Source organism: Aspergillus saccharolyticus, assembly GCF_003184585.1.
Source record: "Aspergillus saccharolyticus JOP 1030-1 unplaced genomic scaffold BP01scaffold_11, whole genome shotgun sequence".
In the NCBI taxonomy this organism is placed as follows: domain Eukaryota; kingdom Fungi; phylum Ascomycota; class Eurotiomycetes; order Eurotiales; family Aspergillaceae; genus Aspergillus; species Aspergillus saccharolyticus.
In genome coordinates, this window is record NW_020290621.1 from 21,892 (window position 1) to 47,739 (window position 25,848).

Here is a 25,848-nt window from a genome sequence, read left to right on the forward strand (position 1 = left end):
CATCGTTTGACAACAATTCTTAGCTTGCTTCTATGCTCTTTATGCTGGGGGCTCTCGATTCAACAGCAATACTAATTTGCTTCGTGCAGATGAATGATCATAGTCTTGTCACTAGGTCAATCATATGTCAAGTAAAGATATGTGATTATCCCTCTATTAACTGACATACGCAGGTAGGCATTGTTTCAAAAGGCGTAGTGATATGGAGACAAAGTAATTGATTGACCGACAAGTCTAGGATGAGGTAATGTATTCCCGTGACCAGGAGAAACAAGCAGAAACATGTGACTGAAGAGCGCGTGACTGGAGATGCAGTCTGCTGCCTCAGGCAGTTAGAGACAAACAAACATAGCAAACTGGCGAGGCGCCCGCTTCTCGCTAAAGCTGGCTGGTCGTCACCTTCACCGTCCATTGCTCGTTGCTGTGAAGATCACATCTGCCAGACTACTCGTGATTTCATCCTCATCCCATCCCATAACCCGTCTGTCCGTACTGTACTCGGACAGTTCAACTTTCACTTCATTGCCTTGTCGACTACTTTTGAGCCACCGAACCCCGTTTGCATTACCAGTGTCAGATCGCCAAGTATGACTTCTGAGGTATGTTGTCCCTCCATGCTCGTCCACCCCTCCCCCTCTCAAAGCCTGACCCCTTCCCTATGCTCTTCATTGTAAGCATCGAGGCTGGCGGAAAGAGTTCTATCTCTCCTTATATGTACTCGGTGTTTACTTATCTGGTTTACCAATATTTAAATCTTTTGCATGCGACTGGGATGTTGCTAACCTGTTCTTCCCCCTTTACCACAGCGTGAGAGGTAGGGACCTAAAGCCATTTCAAACAACCGCAACAAGCCTTCATCATCATGCTCACATGCAATTCTGTTCTTAGCAAGACGTTTCTCGCCCGCCTCTGCGAGCAGGCTGAGCGCTACGATGGTAAGATCATCTCATCTCCTTGCCATACGCTGTCGACGTGACGTGCTGATTCTCACTCTCTAAAGAGATGGTCACGTACATGAAGGTGAGTAACAGTCATCCTGTATATGAGTCTTGGAAAGTCATATCATGACTAACTATGTGTCAGGAAGTCGCCAACGTATGCTTCTCCTACCTTCGATCGACGAGAATTTCCTCCCTTGTGACCTTTCCCCCCTTTTGTCTGTCTAGCTGACACATACTAGATCGGAGGCGAGCTCTCCGTTGATGAGCGTAACCTTCTTTCCGTTGCCTACAAGAATGTGGTTGGTACCCGGCGTGCCTCCTGGCGCATAATCTCCTCGATTGAGCAGAAGGAGGAGACCAAGGGCTCTGAGAAGCACGTTTCCATCATCCGTGATTACCGTCAGAAGATCGAGACCGAACTCGAGAAGGTCTGCCAGGACGTCCTTGATGTCTTGGATCAGTCCCTCATCCCCAAGGCCGAGACTGGCGAGTCCAAGGTGTTCTACTACAAGATGTAAGCGTCCTCATTGAAGTGGTGAATTAGGTTCTACAATGGCGCCGGAGTTAATATATCTGCAATCCGCAGGAAGGGTGACTACCACCGCTATCTTGCCGAGTTCGCCTCTGGCAACAAGCGCAAGGTTGCCGCTACCGCTGCCCACGAGGCCTACAAGGCAAGCTTGCTTATAGTTCAGTTGCTGTCCTCGGAATCCCATATACTGACAGTTTTGTACTAGAACGCTACCGATGTTGCCCAGACCGATCTCACTCCCACCCACCCCATTCGTCTGGGTCTTGCCCTGAACTTCTCCGTCTTCTACTATGAAATCTTGAACTCCCCCGATCGTGCCTGCCACCTTGCCAAGCAGGCTTTTGATGACGCCATTGCCGAGCTTGACTCCCTTTCTGAGGAAAGTTACCGTGACAGCACCCTGATCATGCAGCTCCTACGTGACAACCTGACTCTGTGGACCTCTTCTGACGGCAATGAGGCTGAGGGTGCCACTGCTCCTAGAGAGGATAAGCCTGAGGAGGAGGCCGCTGCTGCCCCTGAGGATAAGGTTGAGGAGAGTCAGCCTGCTGCCCCTGAATCTTGAGCGGCGGATGCTCTCGATGTTGTAGCGAAAAAGCCCCCGTGCTGTGTCATCGGCGTGCCGGCTTGGATCGTGCGACTAGTGCCTTCAGTGCTTATGGCGGTCTGCCTTTGAATGCGTGACTGTTTGAGACCGGCACATGCCTTCGACTGTTTCGGGATCGTGTGGGTCTGTCGGCGGAGTTTGATATTTGGAGCGCGACGAAAAGGGGCTGAGTGGAATTTATCTCTCTTTTATTCTCCCTTTATTCCCACTCCAGCAAGATACAATGTCTTATTTCCAGTTCCTGATTCACTGCTGCCCCTTTTCCCCCTGTTGTTTCGTTCGCACAATGCCAAGAGCCTTGAGCTTCCCGAATGATCTTGACCTGCGTAATCCGCTCCGTGGAGACTTCCCTTGCAAACTCCTATCTAGTAACTCTACACGGGTCTTTCTGATGTCAAAATACACAGCATTGGCCATCTTCGATCGTCATCTACTCATCGACTACAACGTCTTCTGCGCTTCCCTATCAGCAGAATGTACACGGCAAGTTACTCTATTTTCAAAGCGTAAACAGTCCACTGATATGACGACCCTATCATTCCCCTAGCTCATGGCAACGGTCGTGGACTCGGAATATAGGTAGCTGTGCAAACGATAGTACGCTATCAGGGTAAAGCAAAAGGCCAAGAAAGGGCAACAGGGAGATGGATTTATACGAACTATACAGAAATGAGGGCACATCAAAAGGATGTCAGGATCGGTCTAATTGGAAATCTGGAGGGAATGAACCTGAGACTGAAACAATAAAGGAAATGTTTCTAGGGAAGGATGACAAAGGGAAACGGGTCACGCCTAGTTGAGATATTTACATGAAGTCATCGTCATCAAGACCATCATCATCATAAGAGTTGGAATCAATGTGGTTGTCTCTGGCAGCCACGAGAGAAACCTTGGTCTTGGCGGCCTTCGTCTTCTTGTTACCCTTGTCAGCGGCACGCTCCTCTTTCATCTTCTCGTTACTGAGCGTGGTCAAGCCGGAGGCCATCTTCTTCACGTCGCCACTGGGCAGCTCTTTGGCCAGCTGCTTGACAAATTCCTGCGCCCAGAGAGCATACTGGGGCTTCTTGGAGTGTGCCGTCAACAGGGGGATCAGGGCCGCGGTGAGTTGCGCGAACTGGTCCTTAGTGGTGGGTTTGAACAGCGGCATGGCTGAAAGGTCAATCGCCTGGGTAGGGTCAGCCGAGTTGCCGATGACGATAGCCTTGGGAGCACCGCGGTTGCGCATCCGGTTGAGGTCGATGTCGCCAAACAGGTCCTCGGCGTGCTTAAGGTCGGCATCCTTCTCCGTCTTGCGGAGGCGGGCGCGCCGCTCGGCTTCGTCCTCCTCGCTTTCTTCATCGTCGTCGGCTTCGGCCTGCGCCTTCCGCGTCGCCTTGTGCTCTTGTATCCGCTGCGCCTTGCTCTTCTTGTTGGCGGCCGCTTCGGCTTCGGCCTTGGCCTTGGCCTCAGCAGCCTTGGCAGCCTTCTCTCTCTCTACTTCGGAGTCTTCGGCAGCGTCCCACGAGTCGAGAACCTGAGAGATTGTAGTTTACCATCAGCCCCGGATCTTCACTCTAATGTCCGATTATTTTTCCGTTGCAAAGGCGAACCATATAGAGAACGACGAAAAAGCGACTTGCTCCACGGAACAATAACGTATCTCTCGTACAGTGACGATATCACCTGGTCGAATGACAAGGAAAGACGAGAAACAAGAGAGCCATTGTTCAAAATCGAAGATGATATATGGTACAAAAAACAAGGAAAAAGGAAAGACTTACATCGTCCTCTTCCTCATCGTCAAACTTGCGGCGGGCAGCAACGGGAGGGGGGGAGACGCTCTCCTCCTCATCATCTGATATATATCCAAGTCAGTAATGTGCTGTAATAAGACAAGCGTGGTGTCACTATGAATCCCACGGATAGGGGAGGGGGCAGTTGTAGTATGGGACACAAAAATCCTAGTTGTAGAACTTACCCCACTTTGAAGGAGCCATGACGGACAAAAATGGTTCGAGATAAGAACAGGAGGGTTGAGGTCGGAAAAGCAACCCCGCGTAGCCAGTCAAGGATCCAGTGACTGAGCGCCTGTCGTCAATGAGACTGGGAGTTGATGACTTGTAGCGATGCGCGTAGAAAAGAGAGGAGTAGGAAGCGTGACTGATTGAGTGCTTGATTGTCTCCGTGGGGCAATGCCGAAAGATCACGTGATGGGATCGGAAGGCCCGACACAGACATGACACCACATGCTGTGAAAGAGGAGGACAAGAGTGAACTACGTACTAGGAGCTAGGTCTCTTCCACTTTACATTTCTTCTACTATGCCAATCCTGATTTTGGGTACCCTGAAGAACAAGAAAAAAGTATTTTCTCCATTATATGCCACTAATCATTATATGGCCTTATATTCGTCATCATGAACATCGATCAAGGTCTTCCCTGACCGAATAGCAACTCGACCACCAAAAACTGTACGCAGTGAGGCGAGACCCATTAAAGGGATATCAGGAATTTCATAGGGGTTTGGCTGGAGGTGCGTCGAAATCATCGCTGCATTTACAACTGAACAGCAGTGCGGAACTTGTTGCCAGCGTAGATAGCGTTCTCACCAAGCTCCTCCTCGATGCGGAGAATCTGGTTGAGCTTGGCAAGACGCTCAGAGCGGGCAGGAGCACCAGTCTTGATCTGGCCAGAGCGGAGACCAACGGCGATGTCGGCGATGGTCACATCCTCAGTCTCACCGGAACGGTGAGAGACCATGACACCCCATCCATCGGCATACGAGTCCTTAGCAGCCTGGATAGACTCGGTGAGGGTACCGATCTGGTTGACCTTGAGAAGGAGAGCGTTGCAGGACTTGAGCTCAATAGCCTTCTTGATACGCTTGGGGTTGGTGACGGTCAGATCATCACTGTGATCGTATCAGCAACCGAGCAATGTGTCTTGATTCAGTAAACATACCCGACGATCTGGAAGTCAGAAGTCTTGTAGAAGTAGCTCCAGGCCTCCCAATCGTCCTCAGCGAAGGGATCCTCGATGCTAACAATGGGGTACTTGCTGGCGAGGGACTTGTACAGATCAGCCAGCTGCTCGTAGGTGAGCCACTTGGAGGGGTCGGACTCCGGGTTCTTGAAGTCAAGGTCGTACTTCTTCTCCTCGACCTTGTAGAACTCGCTGGAGGCGACGTCCATGGCGATGGAGATTTGGCCAGCGTATCCGGCCTGCTCAATAGCCTCGGTAATCAGGTCAAGAGCCTCCTCAGCGGTCTGAATATCAGGAGCAACACCACCCTCGTCACCAACATTGCCAGCGGACTGGCCGTACTTCTTCTTGGCGAGAGCCTTGAGCTTCTGGTAGACCTCGGCACCCTGGCGGAGACCCTCAGAGAAGGAAGAGGCGTTCCTGGAGAAACAGAGTTAGTCTGAGTGGTCCGTGCCAGCGCTCGACGACGGTAACTTACTCAGGGACGATCATGAACTCCTGGAAAGCAAGACGGCCACCAGCGTGGGAACCACCGTTGAGGACGTTCTGGAAGGGAACAGGGAGAACGTAGGGCTTCTTGGTACCAGCCAGATCGGAAATGTGGGCGTAGAGAGGGATGCCCTTCTCAGCGGCACCGGCCTTGGCGATGGCCAGACTGACACCGAGGATGGCGTTGGCGCCGAGGTTGGATTTGTTGGCAGTGCCATCGAGCTTGTTAAGGAATTCATCGACCTTGGACTGGTCCTTGACATCAAGGTTCTCCTTGATGACGGCGGGACCAATGGTCTCGTTGACGTTCTTGACGGCCTTCAAGACACCTGATCATGCTCGCAGATGATGTGAGCCAATGGCGCTAGGTTTGTGATGATGATTTAGAGATAATCAAACTTACCCTTGCCACCCCACTTGGTCTTGTCACCGTCGCGGAGTTCGTGAGCCTCGTGCTGGCCTAATCTCAAATGTCAGTTTCCCTAACCACTCGGACAGGAAGCAGGAAAGCTACTAACCAGTAGAGGCACCGGAGGGAACAATGGCGCGGTGAAGACCGGTCTCAGTGACGACGTCAACCTCGACGGTAGGGTTACCGCGAGAGTCGTAGACGGACCGGGCGTGAATCTTAGAGATAGGCATATTGATGGGCTAGAAAAGGCGGGGGATAGGGTTGATGAATCAGTTTTGACTGAAGAGAGAACGAGCAAATGGCGGCCAGGCTCTATTTATAAAAGAGAGACAGAAGAAGGGGGGATGGGAGCAGGAAAAAAACAATTGCTTTAGAATGGTTGTCTGGGTGTGGATGAGGGACTAGGAAGCGGGGGGTTTTCAAGTGGTTTGTTGTTCACCGAGCACCCAAAATGACTGACGGAGAGGAAGTGGAGAGGTCCGATGCAATCAACACGGCAGCCCGTTGATAATCATGGGTCATGATAATCACATAACATGATCGAACATAAGGGGACCCCAGGAGTGGAGCATAACTCCGTCAATCCCCAGTATTCAATGATGGGTTGGTAATGGAAGGTGGCAACCAGCAGTATTCTGTGTACGGTGAACTGTATGTATAGTTGATGGTTGATGGCGGGGCGGGGTTGAGCTGCCTTCTCTCGGAGAGGGAGAGAGAGAGAGAGAGAGAGAGAGAGAAAGATGGAGGGGTATTGAGGGGCATAGAGGGGCATAGAGGGGGAAGAGGGATGGGAAATGGAAGGGAAACTGGCCAAGTGAACCAAGCTGCATGAATGAAAATCGAACTTACCTAGAACAACTTGGGAATCAGTCAATTGACTAGGGAAAGAGAAAGGAGAGAAGAGAAGAAGAAAGAGGATGAGGAGGAAGGGGAAGAAGAAGCAAATCACAAGGAGGACAAGAGAGGATTCTTGTAGTATTCCAGGTTCCGATCATGTCAAGCTCTGGACAGGTGAATTGCCCCGGGAAAGCTCAGCCTCTGATCTCCTCATCCTCCGAATCTTTCCCATGGGATGGTGGGGCAATATTGTCTTACTCCTCTCTGCACTTGTCCTTCTCCAGCGAGATCTTCCGCGTACCCTCGGGGCAAGGCGGGAATGAAGACTGGACTATAGAGTACTGGTTAAGCACCAGGCATGCACAGTGCAGGGTATGAGAGGATGTGTGTCTCAGAGCACAGTGATTACTACTGACTTATTTCCTGTGCCTCTCTATACAATACAATAGATCCGGGGTAAATTTGAATAAGTTAATCGTAAGTTAGTAGGCCTATCGACCTTGGAACCCATACATAGATGCAATCAGCGACATCCAATGCAAGGTGGTACAAGTCTCTTCATTAAGAAGATAGCTGCATGCTGAGCAGTACTTCATACCACACCCATCGTGACTCTGGGTGACTTTCTGAGGTCTGGAAACTTCCATTGCGTAATAGACGAAAAGGTTACCTACACAGTAGTACCTAACTTACCCACTCCGCAGTACCCAGTTGTTACCGGGTATGACACCTTGATGCCTGAGTACAGCAGCCAAGTTTACGGAGTGCGTACGTGTGCGGATGTTTTATACTGCGGGCCGAATTGAGCCGCTCCGCCAGCCTCAACTCACAAAGTCCAGCCATCGATGACAGTCACGTGAGAGCTATTGCCACTTAACGCTCACAGTCACACGTGACTTCGAATGTGCCTCCGGGCGCCGAAGCAGCTCCTCGACAGCTCCCCCGAGCTTGGTTGGCGTGTTATCCCGCAGACTATCAAACATCCACTTCGCTCAACCCCTTCATCTACTATTGTCAATCCTCTGCTATTGTCCTTCTGCATTCCGGAACGCTTGGACACTCCCTGCGAAATCCGTGTTGTGTCCGGTACACCATCTCGCTTGACATCACCATCATCATCATGAACAGCGGCAGTGACCCCGAGAGAGACCAGGCCCTCGAAGACTACAAGAGGAGTCTATTGGAGCTACGGGAATGGGAAGCTAAACTCAGGTCTCTGCGGATGGGGATCAAAGACCTGCAGAGAGAGTTTGACATCTCTGAAGAGAACATCAAGGCCCTGCAGAGCGTTGGTCAAATCATTGGAGAGGTCTTGAAGCAGCTTGACGAGGAGAGATGTAGGTCTACTTGGAATCTTTTCATTTTTTTCAAAAGCGAAAGCTCTTAGACACGCCGAAAATGCTATCGCCGGCCGGAACATTTGCCAGCGTTGGCTGTACAAATACATATGCTGACCTTTCCAGTTATCGTCAAGGCTTCTTCCGGACCCCGATATGTCGTCGGTTGCCGCTCCAAGGTCGATAAGGCGAAGTTGAAGCAGGGTACCCGTGTCGCCCTTGATATGACTACATTGACGATTATGCGCATGCTGCCCCGGGAGGTTGATCCCTTGGTATACAATATGTCACTGGAGGATCCGGGTCAGATCAACTTTGCAGGCATTGGTGGTTTGAATGACCAGATCCGTGAGCTACGAGAAGTGATAGAGTTACCATTGAAAAACCCCGAACTGTTTCAACGAGTGGGTATCAAGCCACCCAAAGGTGTCCTGCTTTATGGCCCCCCGGGTACGGGTAAGACGCTTCTAGCACGAGCTGTCGCAAGTTCAATGGAGACCAACTTTTTGAAAGGTACGCATAGATGACACATATTACTGGGCGCAACTGCTAATCCTCTTTTTGTTTCTAGTGGTGTCATCTGCGATTGTGGACAAGTACATAGGTGAGTCTGCACGGTTGATACGGGAGATGTTCGGATACGCCAAGGAGCACGAGCCTTGCATCATCTTCATGGACGAAATCGACGCCATCGGTGGAAGACGTTTCTCCGAGGGTACCTCCGCGGATCGAGAAATTCAACGAACATTGATGGAACTGCTCAACCAGCTGGATGGTTTTGATTATCTGGGAAAGACTAAGATTATCATGGCCACGAACCGCCCGGATACTCTTGACCCGGCCCTGTTGCGTGCTGGTCGTCTCGATCGTAAAATTGAGATTCCGTTGCCTAATGAGGTCGGTCGCCTGGAGATTCTCAAAATCCACTCTAGCACTGTCAAGATGGATGGAGAGATCGATTTTGAAAGCGTGGTGAAGATGAGTGACGGTCTTAACGGTGCCGATCTTCGCAATGTTGTCACCGAAGCGTAAGTTTCCTCGGCTCGATTTTCCGTGGGGATCACGACTGACTCTTCTTCAGTGGTTTATTTGCAATCAAGGACTACCGCGACGCTATCAACCAGGATGACTTCAACCGGGCTGTGCGTAAGGTGGCCGAAGCGAAGAAGTTGGAGGGCAAGCTTGAATACCAGAAGTTGTAAATGCATCTTGATGAATGACTACCTCAGACTTAGCACTGTTTTTAAATTCTCTCTTGGCATTATCTGCCGATGTTGACGCTATTGATGTAACCTTAGAACGAAGTCCGTAGAGTTGCAAGAACCCGACACTATATATTTATCTCGCGTGCGAATTCAAAGTGCTAGCCTCAGGGACTACACGTAGACGGTAGTACTAGTAGTGGTAGTAGTAGTAGTAGTAGTAGTAGTAGTAGTAGTAGTAGTAGTAGTAGTATTAGTAGTAGTAGTAGTAGTAGTAGTAGTATTTTTTTGGACTTTGAGGCCGGGTGGGTAAGAATAGTGTGGCTCCACAGTCCACATAGTGCCGGGACACAGACCCTGGAATAGAGACCCTGCCCGGGGAAAAGATGCCCTCCAAAAGGTTCAGGTACATAATGTCTGGGCGGACATATCTCTCCAGGATGATGCATTAGTTAGTAACCTCTCAGAATGAAAGCAGCAAGCACTTGAAGCACTGAGGCAATGCATGAAAGATGCCAAGGCGGACCGAGGCCCCGAAAGACTTAATTACTTCCTTGGCCGGGGATCTGCATCCTTGACCCGGGAGTCGGAAGCATTACACGCGTCCAGCCCATCCTCACTGATTCTAGTCTAATCAGGTCAATCATGGCTGTTTCAGCCTACACGACACGTCTCTGGACACCTGTTCTTCATCTTACTGCTTCATGAGACAGGCAGGGTTGAACTACCTACCAGTATCTCTTCATTTGTCTGCCGATCTCTCTATATTACTGTCCGAATCGAGCAGTACTTGGGTCGCGATTTGTTGGTCGGTTTGTGAAGTCTTTCATTCTTGCTTGTTCATGATGTTCCTGCAATCTGTCCTTGACCTACACCCTACTGTCTCGTGCTCCTAGCATCTGGCTGACTGGTGCACTCGTTACATGTGCTTTACTCTTTAGAGGTTTCCACGTACCGTTCGACTTTCTTGCCTACCCACCTTTTCTCCATCCATTACCATCTCTTCATTGACGTTGAGCAAAACGAGCCCAAACAACCTGTAATCAGCTGTTCCGTTTTCGAGCCATCACTGGGAACAACAATATCTGTTCGTGGGGGCTTTTCATAACTTCCACATTTCAGGCCCGGGTAGAGGACAGATATAGTATTTTAGTAACAGAGGCCTTGGCGGCTCGGTAGTGGTCATGGCTTTCCAGGCCCCGCGGAGCAGTCCCTCTTTTCCCTCCCATCAACCATTTGAAAACAATCACTGGCGTGCGAGTCGAAGTCCCGGGTCTAACGGGTTGCCTGGGTATGGGTTTTCGCCGTCTGCGACCACCACGATCAACCTGAACGCTCCGATTGCCGGCGATCGCACACTCCCGATGTATAAAGACAAGCCGTATTTCGCCCCGCGACGCACAGGGTCCCGAAGTCGGCGAAGGAGGACAATCTACGGTGGATTATGCTTGGTTGCCCTACTCCTCTGGTGGTACTACTCGAGGCCGACCCGGTCGCAGTCGGAGACTCACGAGACTCCCGACTCAGCCAAAGGCGAGGAGCTCTGGAGTTGGCTGCAGAACTTTGACAGCGCGGAACCCACATATGACGGGAGCAGCGCCTTCTCGAAGATCATTGATTGGGATGCGAGGCGGGAGAAGGTTCGCGACGCGTTTATTGTCAGCTGGGATGGGTATGAGCGCAATGCCTGGGGTAAGTTGTTCAACTGCCGACAGAGCCCGGCTTTCTTTTTCCCTATTGCAAGTCGTCATCGCTAACATGGCATATTGGGGGTTCTCTGCTGAGCAGGCTACGACGAGTACCATCCCCTTGCAAAGGACGGCCGGTATATGGTTGCTGGGGGTATGGGGTGGATAATCGTTGATGCGCTGGACACGTTAATGATAATGAACTTGACCTCGCGGGTGCGGCACGCCCGCAGCTGGATCCAGAACTCATTACAGTATAATCAGAATCACGATGTCAACACTTTTGAGACTACCATTCGCATGCTTGGTGGTCTTCTTTCCGCTCATTATCTGTCTACCACATACCCGGATTTGGCCCCCATCAACGACGACGATACGGGTGCACCGGGAGAGGATCTGTATATTGAGAAAGCGACCGATCTGGCTGATCGACTCCTGGGTGCTTTCGAATCCACCACGGGCATTCCTTACTCCAGCGTGAATTTAAACACCTCCATGGGCATTCCCTCCTATATCGATGACGGCGCCGCTTCTACCGCAGAAGCGACTACTGTTCAGCTAGAGTTTAAATACCTAGCTAAATTGACAGGCGAGGCGGAGTATTGGCGGTCCGTTGAAAAGGTCATAGAAGTTATCGATGCGCAGAAAAGGAAGGATGGTCTGCTTCCAATCTACGTTTTCCCGGAAACTGGTCAGTTCAAAGGTGACAACATTCGTCTGGGTAGCCGAGGCGATTCCTACTACGGTATGTCCCTTGATAAAACGCGCTTGCTTGTTGTGTTTACGCTAATTTGCCACCTAGAATATCTTATCAAGCAATACCTGCAGACTTCGGAACAGGAGCCAATCTACAAGGAGATGTGGGATGAGGCTCTAGTTGGCATGCGCAAGCACTTGCTTACTTACTCGCAAAACGCTCGCTTGACAGTGCTTGGTGAACGGCCTCATGGGCTCGATGGCGTTTTGTCACCCAAGATGGACCACTTAGTCTGTTTTCTTCCCGGAACAATCGCTCTCGGAGCAACCGGAGGACGACCGCTTTCCGAGGCGCGCAAGTCTCCCAGCTGGGGCTTACGACAGGAGGAAGAAATTCGTCTGGCGCGAGAATTGACCAAAACCTGCTGGGCTATGTATCTAGTCACTGAAACTGGCCTTGCCCCGGAAATCACCTATTTCAAAGTCGACGACCCGCGAGTCATGGAAGCAGACATGTACCCGGATTCAACGGCTGTCACTGGCAATAACGACCAGCCTCTTTCATCCCAAGGCGACCTTCCTCTTCTTTCCAAACCCTTATATCCCGTTACTGGGACATCCGACCCAAATGACCCATCTACCAAGTCATGGCGTGATGACCTCGAAATCCAGCGGATGGACCGGCATAACCTCCAACGGCCCGAGACAGTGGAGTCTCTCTTTTACATGTACCGTATCACTGGAGATGATACTTACCGTCATTGGGGCTGGGAGATGTTTAAGTCCTTCATCAAGCACACCGCTGTCGTGGAGACCGGCACATTCGATGGCGAGACGGAACCGACATCCTCAAATACTGGGAGGTCAGGATCAACCCGCATCACGGGGTTCACCTCCCTGTCGAATGCAAAAACGCTTCCTACTAGCATCCGGGACAACATGGAGAGTTTCTGGATGGCGGAAACCCTAAAGTACTTTTACCTGCTGTTCTCAGATCGGGAGTTCATCTCATTAGAGGAGAATGTGTTCAACACCGAGGCACATCCCCTGCCTCGGTTCAAACCCACCGGGGAGTTGAAGACGGGGTGGACAAGGCAGAGTCGCACGGCGGAGAGCCAGACCATGGAGCATCTGGCTCAAATGTAATTTTTCTATCTGTTGTGGTAATGTGCTTCGCAACTCTATATACTCAGGATATTCAAAAGAAATCTTCACCTTCGGGCGGCTTGTATCATTGTCTTCTGGCCTCGACTCACAAGCCTTACGTACGTCCATGTACCTAAGATAGCTAATCAACCTTCGTAACACCCTTTTAACTTGCTACTCACTCCAACTTGCTCCGCCGGACAGCAGCATCAATCAACCGCTTATAACCCCGCACGGCTTCTTCAAGTTGCCCGACGGTAATTGCCTCATCATCACCGTGCGCAACATGGATACTTCCCGGACCATAGAGGTACCGCTTCACCTTCTCCGAGACCTTCAGATTCGGCACATCCGTGCCGTAATTGACCGTCATGATCTCGAATCCAGGGACATCGGTATCCAGGTCCTGAGGCGGATACCCTCCGCTGTAGACTTCGAAGTCGCAGTACACATTTTGATTCCCATTTGTGGCGTCTTTGACCGCTTGCGCGACAATCCCTCTGGCTTCATCCGGCGTCCCCTCGGCTAGTCGGATGGCCACGTCTGCGCGCGCCCCAGCTGGGACGACATTGGCAGCCACGCCCGCATCTACGCGACCAATGTTTACCGTCGTCCGGCCGTACTTGGGGCTAGCCGGCAGGCCACCGTCTTCTGCGGGGATATCCCCCAGCAGATCCAAGCGAGAGAGGGCGGGCAGGAGGGCGGACACGGCACTGCGGCCGAGCCATGGGTAGCCGGAGTGGGCGGCCTGACCCGTCGCCGCGAGCGAGAACTCGAGCATGCCCTTGTGGCCCGAGACGAGGGCAAGTTCGGTGGGTTCGCCGAAGATGACGGTGTGGAAGGGCGAGGGGCTCGAATTGAGCGGCGAATCCGAGAAGACGCGCATGCCCAGCCCGCCAACTTCTTCGTCGACGACAAAGAGCAGACCAAGACTGGTCTCCGGATGCTCGCTGAGGGTGTCGAGGACGGCGAAGACCTGGGCTGCCACGCTGGCTTTAGCGTCGACGGTCCCGCGGCCGGCCAGGAGCAAGGAGGAACGATCGCCCCCGCTGCGGTCGTGAACGGTGTAGGGAATATAGGGGGGCACGGTATCGATGTGGCTGGTGAGGAGAATCTCTGGCCGATCCTGCGAGGGCGAGGCAGACGGGTACGCGAAGATGTTAAAGCGGTTCGTGTCGAGGGTCGGATCCGTGGCCTGATTGCCGGTGGGAACAGGCTGCCTGATTACTGTGAAATTGTGCGATTTGAGAAACTCGACCAGGAAATTCCCAACAGCGGTTTCGTTGCCTGAGACGGAGGGGATTTGAACAAGGTTGCGGTGGAAGGAGAGGAACGGCGAGGCATTGATGATGTCCAAGGAGTCAGAGGTGAGCAACAACGGTGATTGCTGAGGAGCTGCTGCCGTAAGGCCAGCAGCTAGCAGAAGGGAGAAGGGAGTTCTCATGTCTACAACTGATGGAGAAAGGTGGGATGATGGAATGCTATCATCGCCGGGGGATGAGGGCGAGAATGATGTGTGAGCAAAGTAATTTAGGGGGTGGGTGAAGAATTCAGAATAAGAGGAGATGGGGAAACATGAATTAATCCAAACTTTCGATACTACTGAATAGTGAGTACACTAAGTACTAACTAGTACTATCTTAGTATGTATGTAGAATACCTACTCCGGAGTATAAGTTGAAGGGACGGGGTGAGGAGAAGTTGGAGATAAGGAAGGACTTATGCCTGTATCGGCAGGCATGAACTCAAGTCACGTGCCTGACCCATCACGAGCCTGCGTGGCGTCATATCACGATTGTGAGTCAGCACTCCCACTCAGCAATAGTGAACTGACAGCCGAAATCGGCTTCAGGGCTCAGGGCCTGGGTGGGTGCCCTTGACGTATATGGCTGCCATTCATCTCAATTCCAGCTCAGAGATACACAGTAGATTAGGATTGATTACTCTGTACTCTGTACTTCCCCCGCCCCTCACCTTCCAGTATCTTAATACAGGACATCAACTACTACCGAAAGTAAAGCACGAAGTAGCAGCAGCAGCAGCAGCAATAAAGGCCGGTTTCATGTTACCTGATCATCTGGACCGTGGACAATGGGCACGGCACACATGGCGCCACCTAGTTAAAAGATACTTGGTCCCTTGCTCCCGGAAACGCGCCGCTCTTCCAAACCCGTTCGTCTGGCATTCTCTAACCGGTAAGGCCTACTTCAATCAAGGTCCATGGACCATGGAGGGAGCAAGAATCCGCTTGGTTCCATGTGGGTCTGACGTCGGCACCAGATGAGAAGATGAAAGGAATTTCGAGGGAGTAGTCATGGAATTTTCGACCAAAGCAATTTGCCTTGCCGTCCTTGCCTATTGATTGCTGAACAAGCAAGCTTGAAGCTAACTAGTCTCATAGTATATCTCTTATTTGGCCAACTTAGCAGCTTCCAACCCCAAATCGAAGTCAGATCGGAGCATAGACCATGATCTGGTATCTAGATGGAGATTTTAGAAGCCAATGTGGAGGACAGTGTACACACACACACACATCCTCACAAACGGGAGTCCCTCTGTTAGTTCACCGCAGATCCACTGGGCCTGGTCTAAATGCCAACCACATCCTTGTCCACTAGCTGACTGACTGTTTCTGTTAAAACTGGTCAGAGGTCAACGGGTTGTATGATAGGTCATGGTACTTTCGGCATACTTCCCCTTCCCTCTTGACCCTCCATGACTGGAGAAGCATGACGATGGGGCAGAATGGAAAATCAAAGGAGGGGAACATAGCTGCACAAGAAGAAAAGCATTCGATTTGATAGGGTCGCTGGGTTGGACCAGTCGAGTCGGTTAGAGTCTAGACACAATGGAATCAATCTTGCTCCTCTCCCCTCAGCGTCGTCGATCTCCCTTTGACAACAATGCGCCGCCGCCGTTGAAAGATGCCTGCGGGAGTCTCAGACAGCTGAAGCATAAGACAGATCATTGTTGGATCGATCTGTCGGTCTCTCGACACAGGTGCTCGGTACTCTCTCTGTACTCACGCTAGATCAAATGTGTACCTGGAATCTTAACTCAAGGATTCCTCAGGAACAAAGAGAAGGCAGTAACCTTCTTTTTCTTCCCGCGGAGTATTATTCGATTGTGCCTCTTCTCCGGCCCCAGGATGATGGAAGAAGTCCAGAAGACAAGGACGGAGCCGTGGCAAGAATGAAGAGGACGAACCATGGCTCGCTTACAACGGAGCAAGACGGAGCACGCTGGCTGCGTAGCAGTGACTGCATAGTAAGTACTGCATAATAGGTTTTGTACGAGTACTGTGCTGGGAATTCTTCTTCTTCTTGTTCTTTTTCTTCTTCTAGACCCGCTCAGATCAAATTTCCCTCTATCTATCTCTTTCTCTGAATACGTCGCAAGGATATTTTTTCTTATAAAATTGAATATAAAAAAATAAGAGAGAAAAAGAATAATGAGTCTGGGTCATGTAGTGCCGATAACCCTAGATTGGCCTGTTAATTTGTTGGATCAACCATGCAAGAAAAAAAAAATCTTCTATGGAGACATCAGAGAGCTTGGCCACCCAAGACACCCAGTGACCATGTGGATTCTCTCCTAACCCATGGTTCGCGCTGAAGCCGAGGGCAAGAATGTCGGAAAGAACCCTGAAAAGGTAGTTCAAAAGATCAAAAGATCAAAAAGATCAAAAAGATCAAAAAGATCAAAAAAAAAGAGAAAATGAGAAAAGGAAGAGCAAAGTAACAAGCAGCTTCAGTATGATTCGGTGGTCTGAGTATCCAGAAACCCTTCTGGATTAATTCAGTGGGTTAGCACTAGCTGATTATAATTACTATCATTATTATTATCATTATTATTTCCATTTGAGTTGACAGTACCCGTAACTGTACAGAGGTTAATTGAATCGAGTTGAATTCTGATGCATAACTATCATTATTCTTGTCAGAAGAACTTTTTTGGTGTTGTGTATGGAATCTTCTCTTACTCCAAATCTTCTTCCCCCCACCTCAACATTGTTGTTTCCCTCCTCTCCTCCCTCTACCTCCTTCATTCCTCTTTGGAGTACTTACTCGCCTCTTCTTTCTTCTCCATCATCATCATCTTCTTCTTCCTCCTCCTCCTCCTCCTCCTCCTCCTCCTCCTCCTCTTCCTCCTCTCTTCCACTCTTCTTCTGCGGGTTTCACTTTCTCTCTCATCTTTAATGTAATAGATCGGAAGGATTCTGTTCCTGGTTCTGACACCTCTCTCTCTCTCACCGCACCCTTCCAACGCCCGCCGATTGCCGGCAGCCTACTGAGCTGTTCCCGCCGTGCTTGTTGGGCTTCACCCAACCACCCTCTCTTATCTCGGCCGGCTACTAAGTTAGTTTGCCATCTGCGTGCCCTGCCAGGTTTCACGTCGGTCTTTGCTTGTCGTTCTCGACGTCCTTCACATCAATCACTGCACTTCTCTCCCCCATTCCCTCTCAATCCCCCTCCTCCCACTCCCCTCCTCTCCCCGCGCCCGGCTATCCGCCTCTAGTGGCCAGGCCCTCTCATTCAACATTGGTCGCATTTTGACGAGCAAGACAAGAGACAGTCGGTTAGTCAGTCAAACAGGCTGCCCGACCTCATCTCGACCTACTTTAAACCACTTGCTGGTTTGTGACTTCTACTGGGTCTTGGTTTCCAAAAACTTTTCGACTCACCTCAATTTATTTCAACGCCACGCCACGTCTGCAACCAGTAGCCATCCTAGTGCATCAGTCAGAGCTCGTCATAAACTCTCGCCGTGCCTGGAACTTCAGTCGTTCTGCTCTGAACTCACACTTGTACATCTATCTCCTTACCCGGTCCGCATATTGCGCGCACTTGAACAAACAGATTGGTTTGGGCACATTTCAGTTTCTCGGATGATGTTGTGTCTGATCTCGAATTAACTCCACTCCCTCCCCTGCGTTCCGCGTCCTCACTCCTCACGTCCGTGTTGCCCTACACTGGCACGTGAAGTGGAAGCCTCATCATCGCCTTTCTCGTGCTCGCGCTCTACGCATCAGTCACCGCTTGTTTTCAACAACGTTGTGAATACTGTCCTTCAATCATGTTTAAATCCGCTCAGTTGCTCGACACCCGGCGGTGCGACAGCTCTGAAACCATGGCAGAATCTTGTTCTATGTTCCGCCCACCCCAGTCGCCATTGACCACCACATCTTCCACACCCGTCTCTCCCGCGGTCTCTATGTTCTCGGCCAGAGGCCACACGCGGTTCTCTAGCTCCGTTTCGTCGCTAGTCTCGTCCCCAGGCCACGGAACCTCCATGGAGAGCAATTCGCGCAACCCACTAACCGGAGTGAAGGAAGAGCCCTGTGTGGGGCAACCCCGAGATCTCGAGGAGGAATATTTCCGTATGTTGATACCCTTGCTCCGGCCCCGTACCCGCCCTGCTTTTCTCGCGTTGTGTCTCAAAACTATTGATGGGACTAAATCAACCCGTTTTCATCTTTCTACAGAACACTTTGATCAGGGATTGTCTGTAGCCGAGGACACTTGTTTCGAACCTTTCGGTTCAGTTGGCAGCTACGACTTGACAGATGCTGGCATGGATTTCAGCGAATCGTCCAGAATTGCATGCTCTGATAGCAATCCAGCCAAGGGTCTTTCCCGTATCAGCTCCCGCATATCTACTATTTCCACGAGATGGAAGTCCAAACGGGCCTCAGATGGGATTGACGGAGCGGATGTATTCGCAACGCACCTGCGTTCCCGAACCAACTCAGCATCGTCGGCCATCATCAGCCCCGTGACAGGCTCGTTTAGCCGCGTCAGCTCCATCCAAGTGCCACCATCCCCAGCTCGGACAATCTTTGAGGAGGAAATCAGCGAGTGTGGCACGCAGCCAATCAACATTGTCCATTCGAATAGATACAGTCAAGACGAATCGGCTGCGCAGGCGACGACTCCATTGCTTCCACCTTTCATGGGGGACGAACCATCCTACCCTGCCGCCTCTCGTGTTCATTCCCCATTGCAATCACCTTCTGTGGCGGATATGACCGACGATGGCATGAACAGCTCCACCTTGTTGGATAGGCGGTTGGCAGGCTTGCCCTCACCGCCTCTATCCTCAAAGCCATCAGTCGCCTCTTTCAGTCGTCCTCGGGCGAGCACGGTACGGACAGTGTCGGGTGATGCGCCCCCATTCACCCTCTCCGATCCTAACGATGAATGGGCAAATAAATTGGGACACGCGAATTTTACCATCCAACCCGCGCCCTATACGCCTGAAGTCAGCGACATTGATTCCCTCCAACGGTTTCGCACCAATTGGGATCTTGCACAATGCAATTTCGCTCGTCATCTCGTACGCACAGGGGAACACTACGGTATAACCTCAACAATCTATAGGCTCACCGAGGAAAAATGGGAGGCGATCAATCGCAAGTGGAGGAGTCATCATGAGGCGATGCTATCTCACCTAAGAGTCACAGAGGGAGTGCGGTTAGACCTAGTCCCCTCTCACTGCGACCCTTGCGATCCGATCAAATTACCGCGCTTGCATGACGATAAGTTTCCCGAATTAGGCGACGGCGAGATCGTCGGACCGATGAAGATCGCACCCGCCGCCACTGGAACGGGTCTGTGCCGGAGTCGCTCGATCAAACGCAATTTTGTCAAATTTTTTCAGGATCTCGTGATTCGGTCCTGATCTTCTTCCTTAACGACCACAAACCCTACTGGAGGCTTCTGATGTATAACACCCTTACGATTTCTACGCCTCTTGAACGATCTAGTTGATTCAGCGCGTGATGACTAATGCATGATTTCTTTTTTCTGTCTATGAGCCCCTGATTCAATAATGATGATTGATGACCTATATGTACTTGTGACTACTGACTCGCAGCGTGCTGTCCGTTCCCTAATTTTTGATTGGTTGAGAAATCCGGTTGCTTCTGTTTTTCCGTGCCCTTCCGGCTATTTCCTAACATCAATATGTAACGGTTGCGCTGTACTTTGTCTGCATAAGCAATTATCCTCATGTGTGCGTATGCATGTTCTTCCTGATCTACATCCTTTCCAGCGATGCGCGCTTCAGATTGACTTCCTTGGCCTACAAGGGAAATCCACATAAAGTGGGTTAATGCAACTAAGAGACATGGCAAGAGCGGTAGCACATCCGACTTTTCGAGCCGTCCGTACAGGAGGACAAGATAAGCCGGCGTGAGGGACCATCTCCAAGGATGCAGAACTGAAGTATATTGTCTAAAATTGACCAGAGCAGTGGTAAATGAAATCCAGACTAGTCGGTTAGGATACTAAAGGGCAGGACCCTGTGTTTTGTCAATTGCGTCTTATACCCTTGAGACATACTTTTACACGATTCTTTGCTCCGGAAACACAAAGTTCACATGCTTGCATTCTTAAACATACATAGATAGAAATCCGCCTGATGCAATATATTCTGGCATTCGGCGAGTACTCTTGTGCAAAGGAACCCATGTACATAGAATCTTTGTATTCCATTGCATCGAGAGTAGTTACCAGATTACATGCTATTCCGGCTCTGGTGTATTCGGTTGCGGTCGGCGATAGTCTTCTCAGCCATCCGATTACCCTGGTGAAAGATCATTGTTGCTTGAACAAGCTGGCAGAAGTGAAAGCTCTTGAGCCTAGGGTCACCAGTCGATGGCGCGGTGGCACCAGACTAAAATGCAAATGACTCAGCCAAGCCGAGTCCACACATTGAAAGATTGATTGATCCTGCAATGCATCATAACAGGCTGTGATTACTGATCACACCCAGTACTGGCCCCAAAGCCGCTTTGCTTCGTCATCACCATGGAACTGAAACTCCACCCGAATGATATCCTTGAAACCCTCGTCCATGGAAGGCTCCTTGAAGCGGCGAAGAAAGTCCCCGAAGGCGATACCGGGGAGAAGGGTGCGCGATTCCGGATTCTGCAGTCGCCGTAATGCATAGGGCACATGCGGCCGCGGTGATCATTAATAAGGCTTCGATTTTTTCTCGGGTTGGGGGTTGCGGGGAGAAGGGAAGGAGGAGGTTTCGGTGCGGGGGAGATGTCAAAATGAGGGGTGACGCGGGGCACACCACAGCAGGGCTGAATGAATAGCATGAATAATAACCAATAGAAAGATGCTCATGATTTCATGAGACACTGGAAGGGGGATGATGGCGGGCAATGTAGGGATTCATGGACAGGTCAAAAGCTGCTAAGCATGAACAGATACGCATGGTGTGAAGCTATCTATCCAGCTTCGTGGTAGACATGATTATGGCCCGGAGCAAGAGCTTCCTAGGGTGAGATACAAGTGCGAGGTACTGAGCATCTTGTACCCTGTACAGTCAAGAGAGAGCGGGGGAAGGACGAAAGAACAACCCTCAAAAGTCAAACCACAGATATGCGACGTACCAGGTATTGATTAGCAGCACGGACCGCATTGTTATGCCGGCAAAGGGTCGGGGACGCAGTGAAATATACGCAGCGAATCGGAATCTTGAATTCCCTAGCCACTTCAACCCAGTGGGCTCTCGTCTCCGCATCGGCATTGGTGTTATCTATAGAGATGTGGCATGCCGCCAGAGGTCAACTAGTTATCACCTTGAAGCTTTCCACGGCTGGCTGGGTCTTGTGTAATAATTTCAAGTTTGACGAGTCGGAGAGAGGGGTCGTAGTGAGAACGACAATATAGGCTGGATGAATGCTAAATGCTGGCGTAACATGCAAGGGTTGAGCAATCCAAAAGCTGATCAGGCTGTACGTACCAACAACCACGGACTTGCCAGCTGCAAGGTGTTCCTTTGCCACTTTGATGCACTTCGGACGCTATCGCAAACAATCAGTAGATTAGCTTCCTCGTTTAACATGGTTATGGCCTATTTGGATACATATGGCACTGCAGGAAGGGGCTTGGTTGCTTCTTTTGTGGTGCCTTGATCCATCTTGCTCGGTCCCTATTGGAGTATGCATACTGACAGATACAGGTGGGTCGGAGTGAGATCGCCTGGGAAAAGTTAAGAGAAAGTATACGTACGGTCTTCAGAAGGTCTTGATTGACTCGTTCGTATTTCAAGGGTTCTAAATAGTCCCAGTAGAACGTTGACTTGCCCGCTCCAGGGCTGCCGCAGAAGATCACCAGTTCAAGTGAGCTCTCTTCAGAGAAGGGAGGCGACACTGCACCGTCGGTTACTGAATATCCAAGGTAGACCCGGGACAGGTTCGCAATTCCAATACGCGAACTGACATACCATCGTCACTAGGTGCTTTTTGCAGATATATGAACGGGTCGAACGGCTCCACGAGTGGTTCTGGGTCGAGATCTAGGAAGAACTCCTCGGGGGTCTTGAAAGACACCCCAATATTCATGGCGAATCCGCTTCAGCCGCCATTAGCGAAAGAAGCCCAGTAAGTTTGCTGCCTTACCGATCTACTTGCGAGTGATCTCTCGGCCGTCCAGCGGCATCGCCAACAAAAACAGAATGAGCCAGGTCAAGACCAGAAACGTCAAAGTCATAATCATCTATGAATTCGGTCCAAAGTCCTGTCCTAGGTTTCCGATAGCTATCATCCTTTGTGGCAGCATAGACACTCATTGGGATGTCTATTTGCTTCATAATAGCAGTAGCTCTTTCTTTGAAATTAGTAAGACTTTTTGATTCGCTGTTACCCGCCTTGATCTCTTTCTTCAGGCTGATCTTTTTTTGATTTGTGATGACAATCACATGGAACCTGTGGAGTTAGCAATCGAGGACTATTGTGACAACTCGACCGGGATTCCACCACCCTGATACCTACCCATTTTCATTGAGCTCTTTCAACTTGGCAGGAACCTTGCTATGCCACCACTTCCAGTCTGATCCGTTCTTAGGAAATACGTTTCCTGAGGCTGTAGAGACCAAGGTCGAGTCCTGGGATGGTAGCTCGGTTAGAAGAGGGAAGGTTCTCTTCACCTTAATTCAGTCCAGCTTGTCAAGACTCACCAGGTCAAACGCAGCGACTTTGAGTTTTTCGGCCGTCTGTTTGCGCTCGGCTCCCGTGACATACTTGCCTATCACCGCGCTGTTGTTCACCACCCGCCAAGTGATTTGCTGGGGCTTTTTCTGTGAAACAGGAGTAAAAAATGACGACACAGCTTTTTCTATAATCTTGTTTAATAGAAGTGTGATAGGTATGCCGGGGCAAGTGGCTGGGTGTAATATGCACACTTGCACAGGGCGCTTGACTCACTCGTAACGGTAGATTCCACTTTTCTCTTGATCGGAGGCGGAGAGATAGCGCGACTCGGGGACGCTGCGCGTTTGATGGCCCCAGCACCGGCCATGCTGAGAGACTGCAACTTGGCGATAATTTCGACGGAGATCGTGGTGATTTCGCTGGAGGCTGGGTGGATTGGGGGAAGAATAGTGGAAGGCGGAAAATGGAGACGCGCCGGTACGCGAAAATAGCCATCACGAAGTCACATGCTCGCATATGCTTCAATTAACCTTACTGCTAACCACCTAATTTTTTATCTGCAATCTTTTGAGTTCCATCATATTAGATTTCTGCGTGAAGCATCGAGAATACAGTACATTAGAGTCCAGAGCTAAGATCAATGAATCACATGAACAGAGAGCCAATCTAGCTCTGAGGGTATAGAACACCGGAAAAGAGCAAGCGCCAGATAAGCATTGATTACTTCGCCCGGGTATCCAGAGACAATCTATCCGCTTGTTCAAGACGAACAGCTGACTTGAGTTGCTCTCGGAGCCCGAAAAGATGCTGAGAAGCTGTCTTCATCAGTTCCTGGTTGCCTCCATCCTGGACAGTAATGGCAGCTTGCAGAACGTAACTGCCTGTTCGCTCAAGCGGGGCGAGCTCGTGATAAGGAGGTAATTGTCGTCGAGGGCCATGTGATTCCTGCGACCCTGCCGAGGGATATAGTAAGACGCGATGGAGGAAAATCACGATATCATTATGGACAAAAACATCCCCTTCTACCATATACTCGGCGACAAAACTGACTCAAATCGTCAGTTTACCCAGACTTCTAGGTGCATGTGGGGAATCAACGGCAGCGGCATCTACAGGGAAAAGACCGACCTATAGCCCCAAGCATTCATGGGAATTGCAATATCACCTTTAGGCAAGCTCGCACTTGCCATCAAGCGAGTGGTCACAGCGGATCGCGTACCAGCCTCAGGGATGTCTCTAAACTCCAGCTTCCAGGGCTGATTCTCGTAGCAGTAAGAAGACTCTCCGGATCCAGACATCGACACATCTGCATCGCTGGATGCTGGCATTCTCGACGACGCGGCCGTGCCGAAATCCGTCTTGGTCACAGGGCCAACGACCTGCGTGTAGTACATACCCCCATTCAACATCTTATTCAGACGCTGGAAGTCTGCACCCTGTAAGTCCTGACTGGCTCCCACACGAGTGGTGACCAGACCTGGCTTGCGATAGGCCTTGAAGACCAGCCGTCTCTCCAAGCGGTGACGCGGTTGCATAGCTGTCAAGCCAGCCAACTGTTGAAGGAGCTCATGGTGTTGGTGAGCGGGAACTGAGGCGAAGAGTAAAAGCTCATGCATGATCACAAGGTTAATGGAAACACGAGACGACTAGGAATACAAACTGGGGTGCAGAGGAGTGGGATGAGGCGGGGGAGGGACGGGGGATAAGGTGTGGCTAATTCTGGTTTAGCAAGTTTGGCGCCGCAGTAGTTTTAGGTGGTGCTTTAGGAGCTTGAAGAAAGCCCGCGGAGGGGATGCACTAATTTGTTGGCCTTGTGGCCTTAGAGCCTTGAAGCTCAGGATAGGCAAAGTCCAGACAAAGAATGATCCAATACGGGTGAACCCGGAATGAATTTTGGGTTCAAATGAGGGAAGTTATCCGCTTGGCACTTCTTTCGAGTCCCAGCCTGGAGTAGATGAATGGTACTACTAACTACTCCTACTACTATTACTACTATAGTATCCTACGATGGTAAGCAGACACTTGAATACCTAGAAGAGTATGGATACTATGGTGAGTGACTATGTACCGTCGTGACTCGTCAGGATTGACTCCGTATTCCGTAGTCAAGTTAGTAGTACGCAGTATGATTAATTGATCTGTGATGCGGGGATCACCCCAGGCTATCATGCATACGTACTCCGTACATACTCAAAGTACCTAATATGATGATCACGCCAGAACCAGATGGAGAGAAACAGATGATAGGTGCAAGAGATAAGACTGGTTACACCATAATGATCCATGTCACCACTGACTGGCAGGCAGATCACAGCCCTTGACAGGCTCACAGTCCTTAGTCAGGCACAATTCCTGCACCGGGATTGCGGGTTTAGGCAAAGCTCGGGGCAGCCCGACGCCCTTCGGAGCGGTTGATTTGGGGAAACAATAATGAGGGGAAAACACATCCCTACATATCGGAAGTAGTGGCTTGATGATGTATTGAATGTCAGATCATGCCACGGAAAGAGGAATATTTTCCGCCACATCAACTCATTGGAGGAGAGGGCAGATTTTTGGATTTTGGCGGATTGGGGGATGAAGCCCGGCGGCCGGCGGGTGGAACAAGTCAAGTTTGTTTCTTGTTAATAATTGTTAATAATTACTAACATCAAGAATTCCTCCACGGACTTTAACCAGGAGCAGGAGCTTATCGCGAAAACCCACACCCTCGCTTCCGCTCTCCGAAGACTCGACCGAACCACCGCCTTTTTTCCTCTCCTCCCCTCCAGGCTACACACTCGACACTGACACAGTAGTATTCCGTAACTACTCCGTATTACTAGTTAGTTACTGTCTTGTCCCTCTCCCCTCCTCTTCCTCCTCTTAATTAACCACTCCTCCCCTCTACTTTCTCCCACACACATTCCACTTCTTCCTCAATCTCCCACCCCTCAATCGCTCCTCCGCCGTCTATATTACTCTATATAAAAAATCACCTGTCCTTCCTGTCCCTCCAGCTCATCCATTTTACATATTTGTGATCATCACCTATCCGCTCCTCTTCAATTCACC

The 25,848-nt window shown here is 50.5% G+C and overlaps 9 protein-coding genes across 9 annotated transcripts; 4 read left to right on the forward strand and 5 right to left on the reverse strand.

Annotated features, from left to right (window-relative positions):
- Positions 1 to 862: 862 nt before the first annotated feature.
- Positions 863 to 2,038, forward strand: BP01DRAFT_294301 (14-3-3 adaptor artA-like protein; the record flags this gene model as incomplete). Its single annotated transcript, XM_025571765.1, has 5 exons — positions 863 to 935; positions 1,001 to 1,020; positions 1,181 to 1,455; positions 1,528 to 1,630; positions 1,679 to 2,038. 5 exons carry the CDS (start codon positions 863 to 865, stop codon positions 2,036 to 2,038), a joined length of 831 nt encoding a protein of 276 aa, XP_025432069.1.
- Positions 2,039 to 2,652: 614 nt separating this feature from the next.
- BP01DRAFT_355717 (eukaryotic translation initiation factor 3 subunit J) lies at positions 2,653 to 4,136 on the reverse strand. Its single transcript, XM_025574765.1, has 3 exons — positions 4,038 to 4,136; positions 3,841 to 3,914; positions 2,653 to 3,593 (listed from the first exon to the last, which is right to left on the reverse strand). The coding sequence occupies exons 1-3, from the start codon at positions 4,054 to 4,056 to the stop codon at positions 2,886 to 2,888; spliced, it is 801 nt and encodes a 266-aa protein (XP_025432070.1). The 5' UTR covers positions 4,057 to 4,136; the 3' UTR covers positions 2,653 to 2,885.
- Positions 4,137 to 4,324: 188 nt separating this feature from the next.
- aspf22 (enolase acuN) lies at positions 4,325 to 6,172 on the reverse strand (the record flags this gene model as incomplete). The annotated part of the gene is made up of 5 exons (XM_025578501.1): positions 4,325 to 4,970; positions 5,021 to 5,461; positions 5,520 to 5,859; positions 5,934 to 5,990; positions 6,049 to 6,172. The coding sequence occupies 5 exons, from the start codon at positions 6,170 to 6,172 to the stop codon at positions 4,616 to 4,618; spliced, it is 1,317 nt and encodes a 438-aa protein (XP_025432071.1). The 3' UTR covers positions 4,325 to 4,615.
- Positions 6,173 to 7,617: 1,445 nt separating this feature from the next.
- On the forward strand, positions 7,618 to 9,444 carry rpt4 (proteasome regulatory particle base subunit RPT4). The gene is made up of 4 exons (XM_025574766.1): positions 7,618 to 8,116; positions 8,243 to 8,629; positions 8,688 to 9,144; positions 9,198 to 9,444. Exons 1-4 carry the CDS (start codon positions 7,900 to 7,902, stop codon positions 9,316 to 9,318), a joined length of 1,182 nt encoding a protein of 393 aa, XP_025432072.1. The 5' UTR covers positions 7,618 to 7,899; the 3' UTR covers positions 9,319 to 9,444.
- Positions 9,445 to 10,329: 885 nt separating this feature from the next.
- Positions 10,330 to 12,937, forward strand: BP01DRAFT_21946 (glycoside hydrolase family 47 protein). Its single transcript, XM_025571131.1, has 3 exons — positions 10,330 to 11,010; positions 11,107 to 11,751; positions 11,809 to 12,937. Exons 1-3 carry the CDS (start codon positions 10,503 to 10,505, stop codon positions 12,846 to 12,848), a joined length of 2,193 nt encoding a protein of 730 aa, XP_025432073.1. The 5' UTR covers positions 10,330 to 10,502; the 3' UTR covers positions 12,849 to 12,937.
- BP01DRAFT_355722 (M20 family metallopeptidase) lies at positions 12,761 to 14,510 on the reverse strand. The gene has a single exon (XM_025574767.1). It carries the CDS (start codon positions 14,290 to 14,292, stop codon positions 13,027 to 13,029), a length of 1,266 nt encoding a protein of 421 aa, XP_025432074.1. The 5' UTR covers positions 14,293 to 14,510; the 3' UTR covers positions 12,761 to 13,026.
- A 3,414-nt stretch (positions 14,511 to 17,924) lies between these two features.
- On the forward strand, positions 17,925 to 19,529 carry BP01DRAFT_294516 (uncharacterized protein; the record flags this gene model as incomplete). The annotated part of the gene is made up of 2 exons (XM_025571777.1): positions 17,925 to 18,228; positions 18,334 to 19,529. The coding sequence occupies 2 exons, from the start codon at positions 17,925 to 17,927 to the stop codon at positions 19,527 to 19,529; spliced, it is 1,500 nt and encodes a 499-aa protein (XP_025432075.1).
- Positions 19,530 to 20,167: 638 nt separating this feature from the next.
- On the reverse strand, positions 20,168 to 23,233 carry BP01DRAFT_415150 (putative DNA 3'-phosphatase Tpp1). The gene is made up of 9 exons (XM_025579115.1): positions 23,068 to 23,233; positions 22,821 to 22,978; positions 22,636 to 22,748; positions 22,264 to 22,569; positions 22,089 to 22,216; positions 21,875 to 22,014; positions 21,606 to 21,666; positions 21,253 to 21,398; positions 20,168 to 20,779 (listed from the first exon to the last, which is right to left on the reverse strand). The coding sequence occupies exons 1-9, from the start codon at positions 23,159 to 23,161 to the stop codon at positions 20,615 to 20,617; spliced, it is 1,311 nt and encodes a 436-aa protein (XP_025432076.1). The 5' UTR covers positions 23,162 to 23,233; the 3' UTR covers positions 20,168 to 20,614.
- A 123-nt stretch (positions 23,234 to 23,356) lies between these two features.
- BP01DRAFT_355727 (mediator of RNA polymerase II transcription subunit 18) lies at positions 23,357 to 24,580 on the reverse strand. Its single transcript, XM_025574768.1, has 2 exons — positions 23,923 to 24,580; positions 23,357 to 23,839 (listed from the first exon to the last, which is right to left on the reverse strand). The coding sequence occupies exons 1-2, from the start codon at positions 24,408 to 24,410 to the stop codon at positions 23,515 to 23,517; spliced, it is 813 nt and encodes a 270-aa protein (XP_025432077.1). The 5' UTR covers positions 24,411 to 24,580; the 3' UTR covers positions 23,357 to 23,514.
- Between the last annotated feature and the right edge of the window lie 1,268 nt (positions 24,581 to 25,848).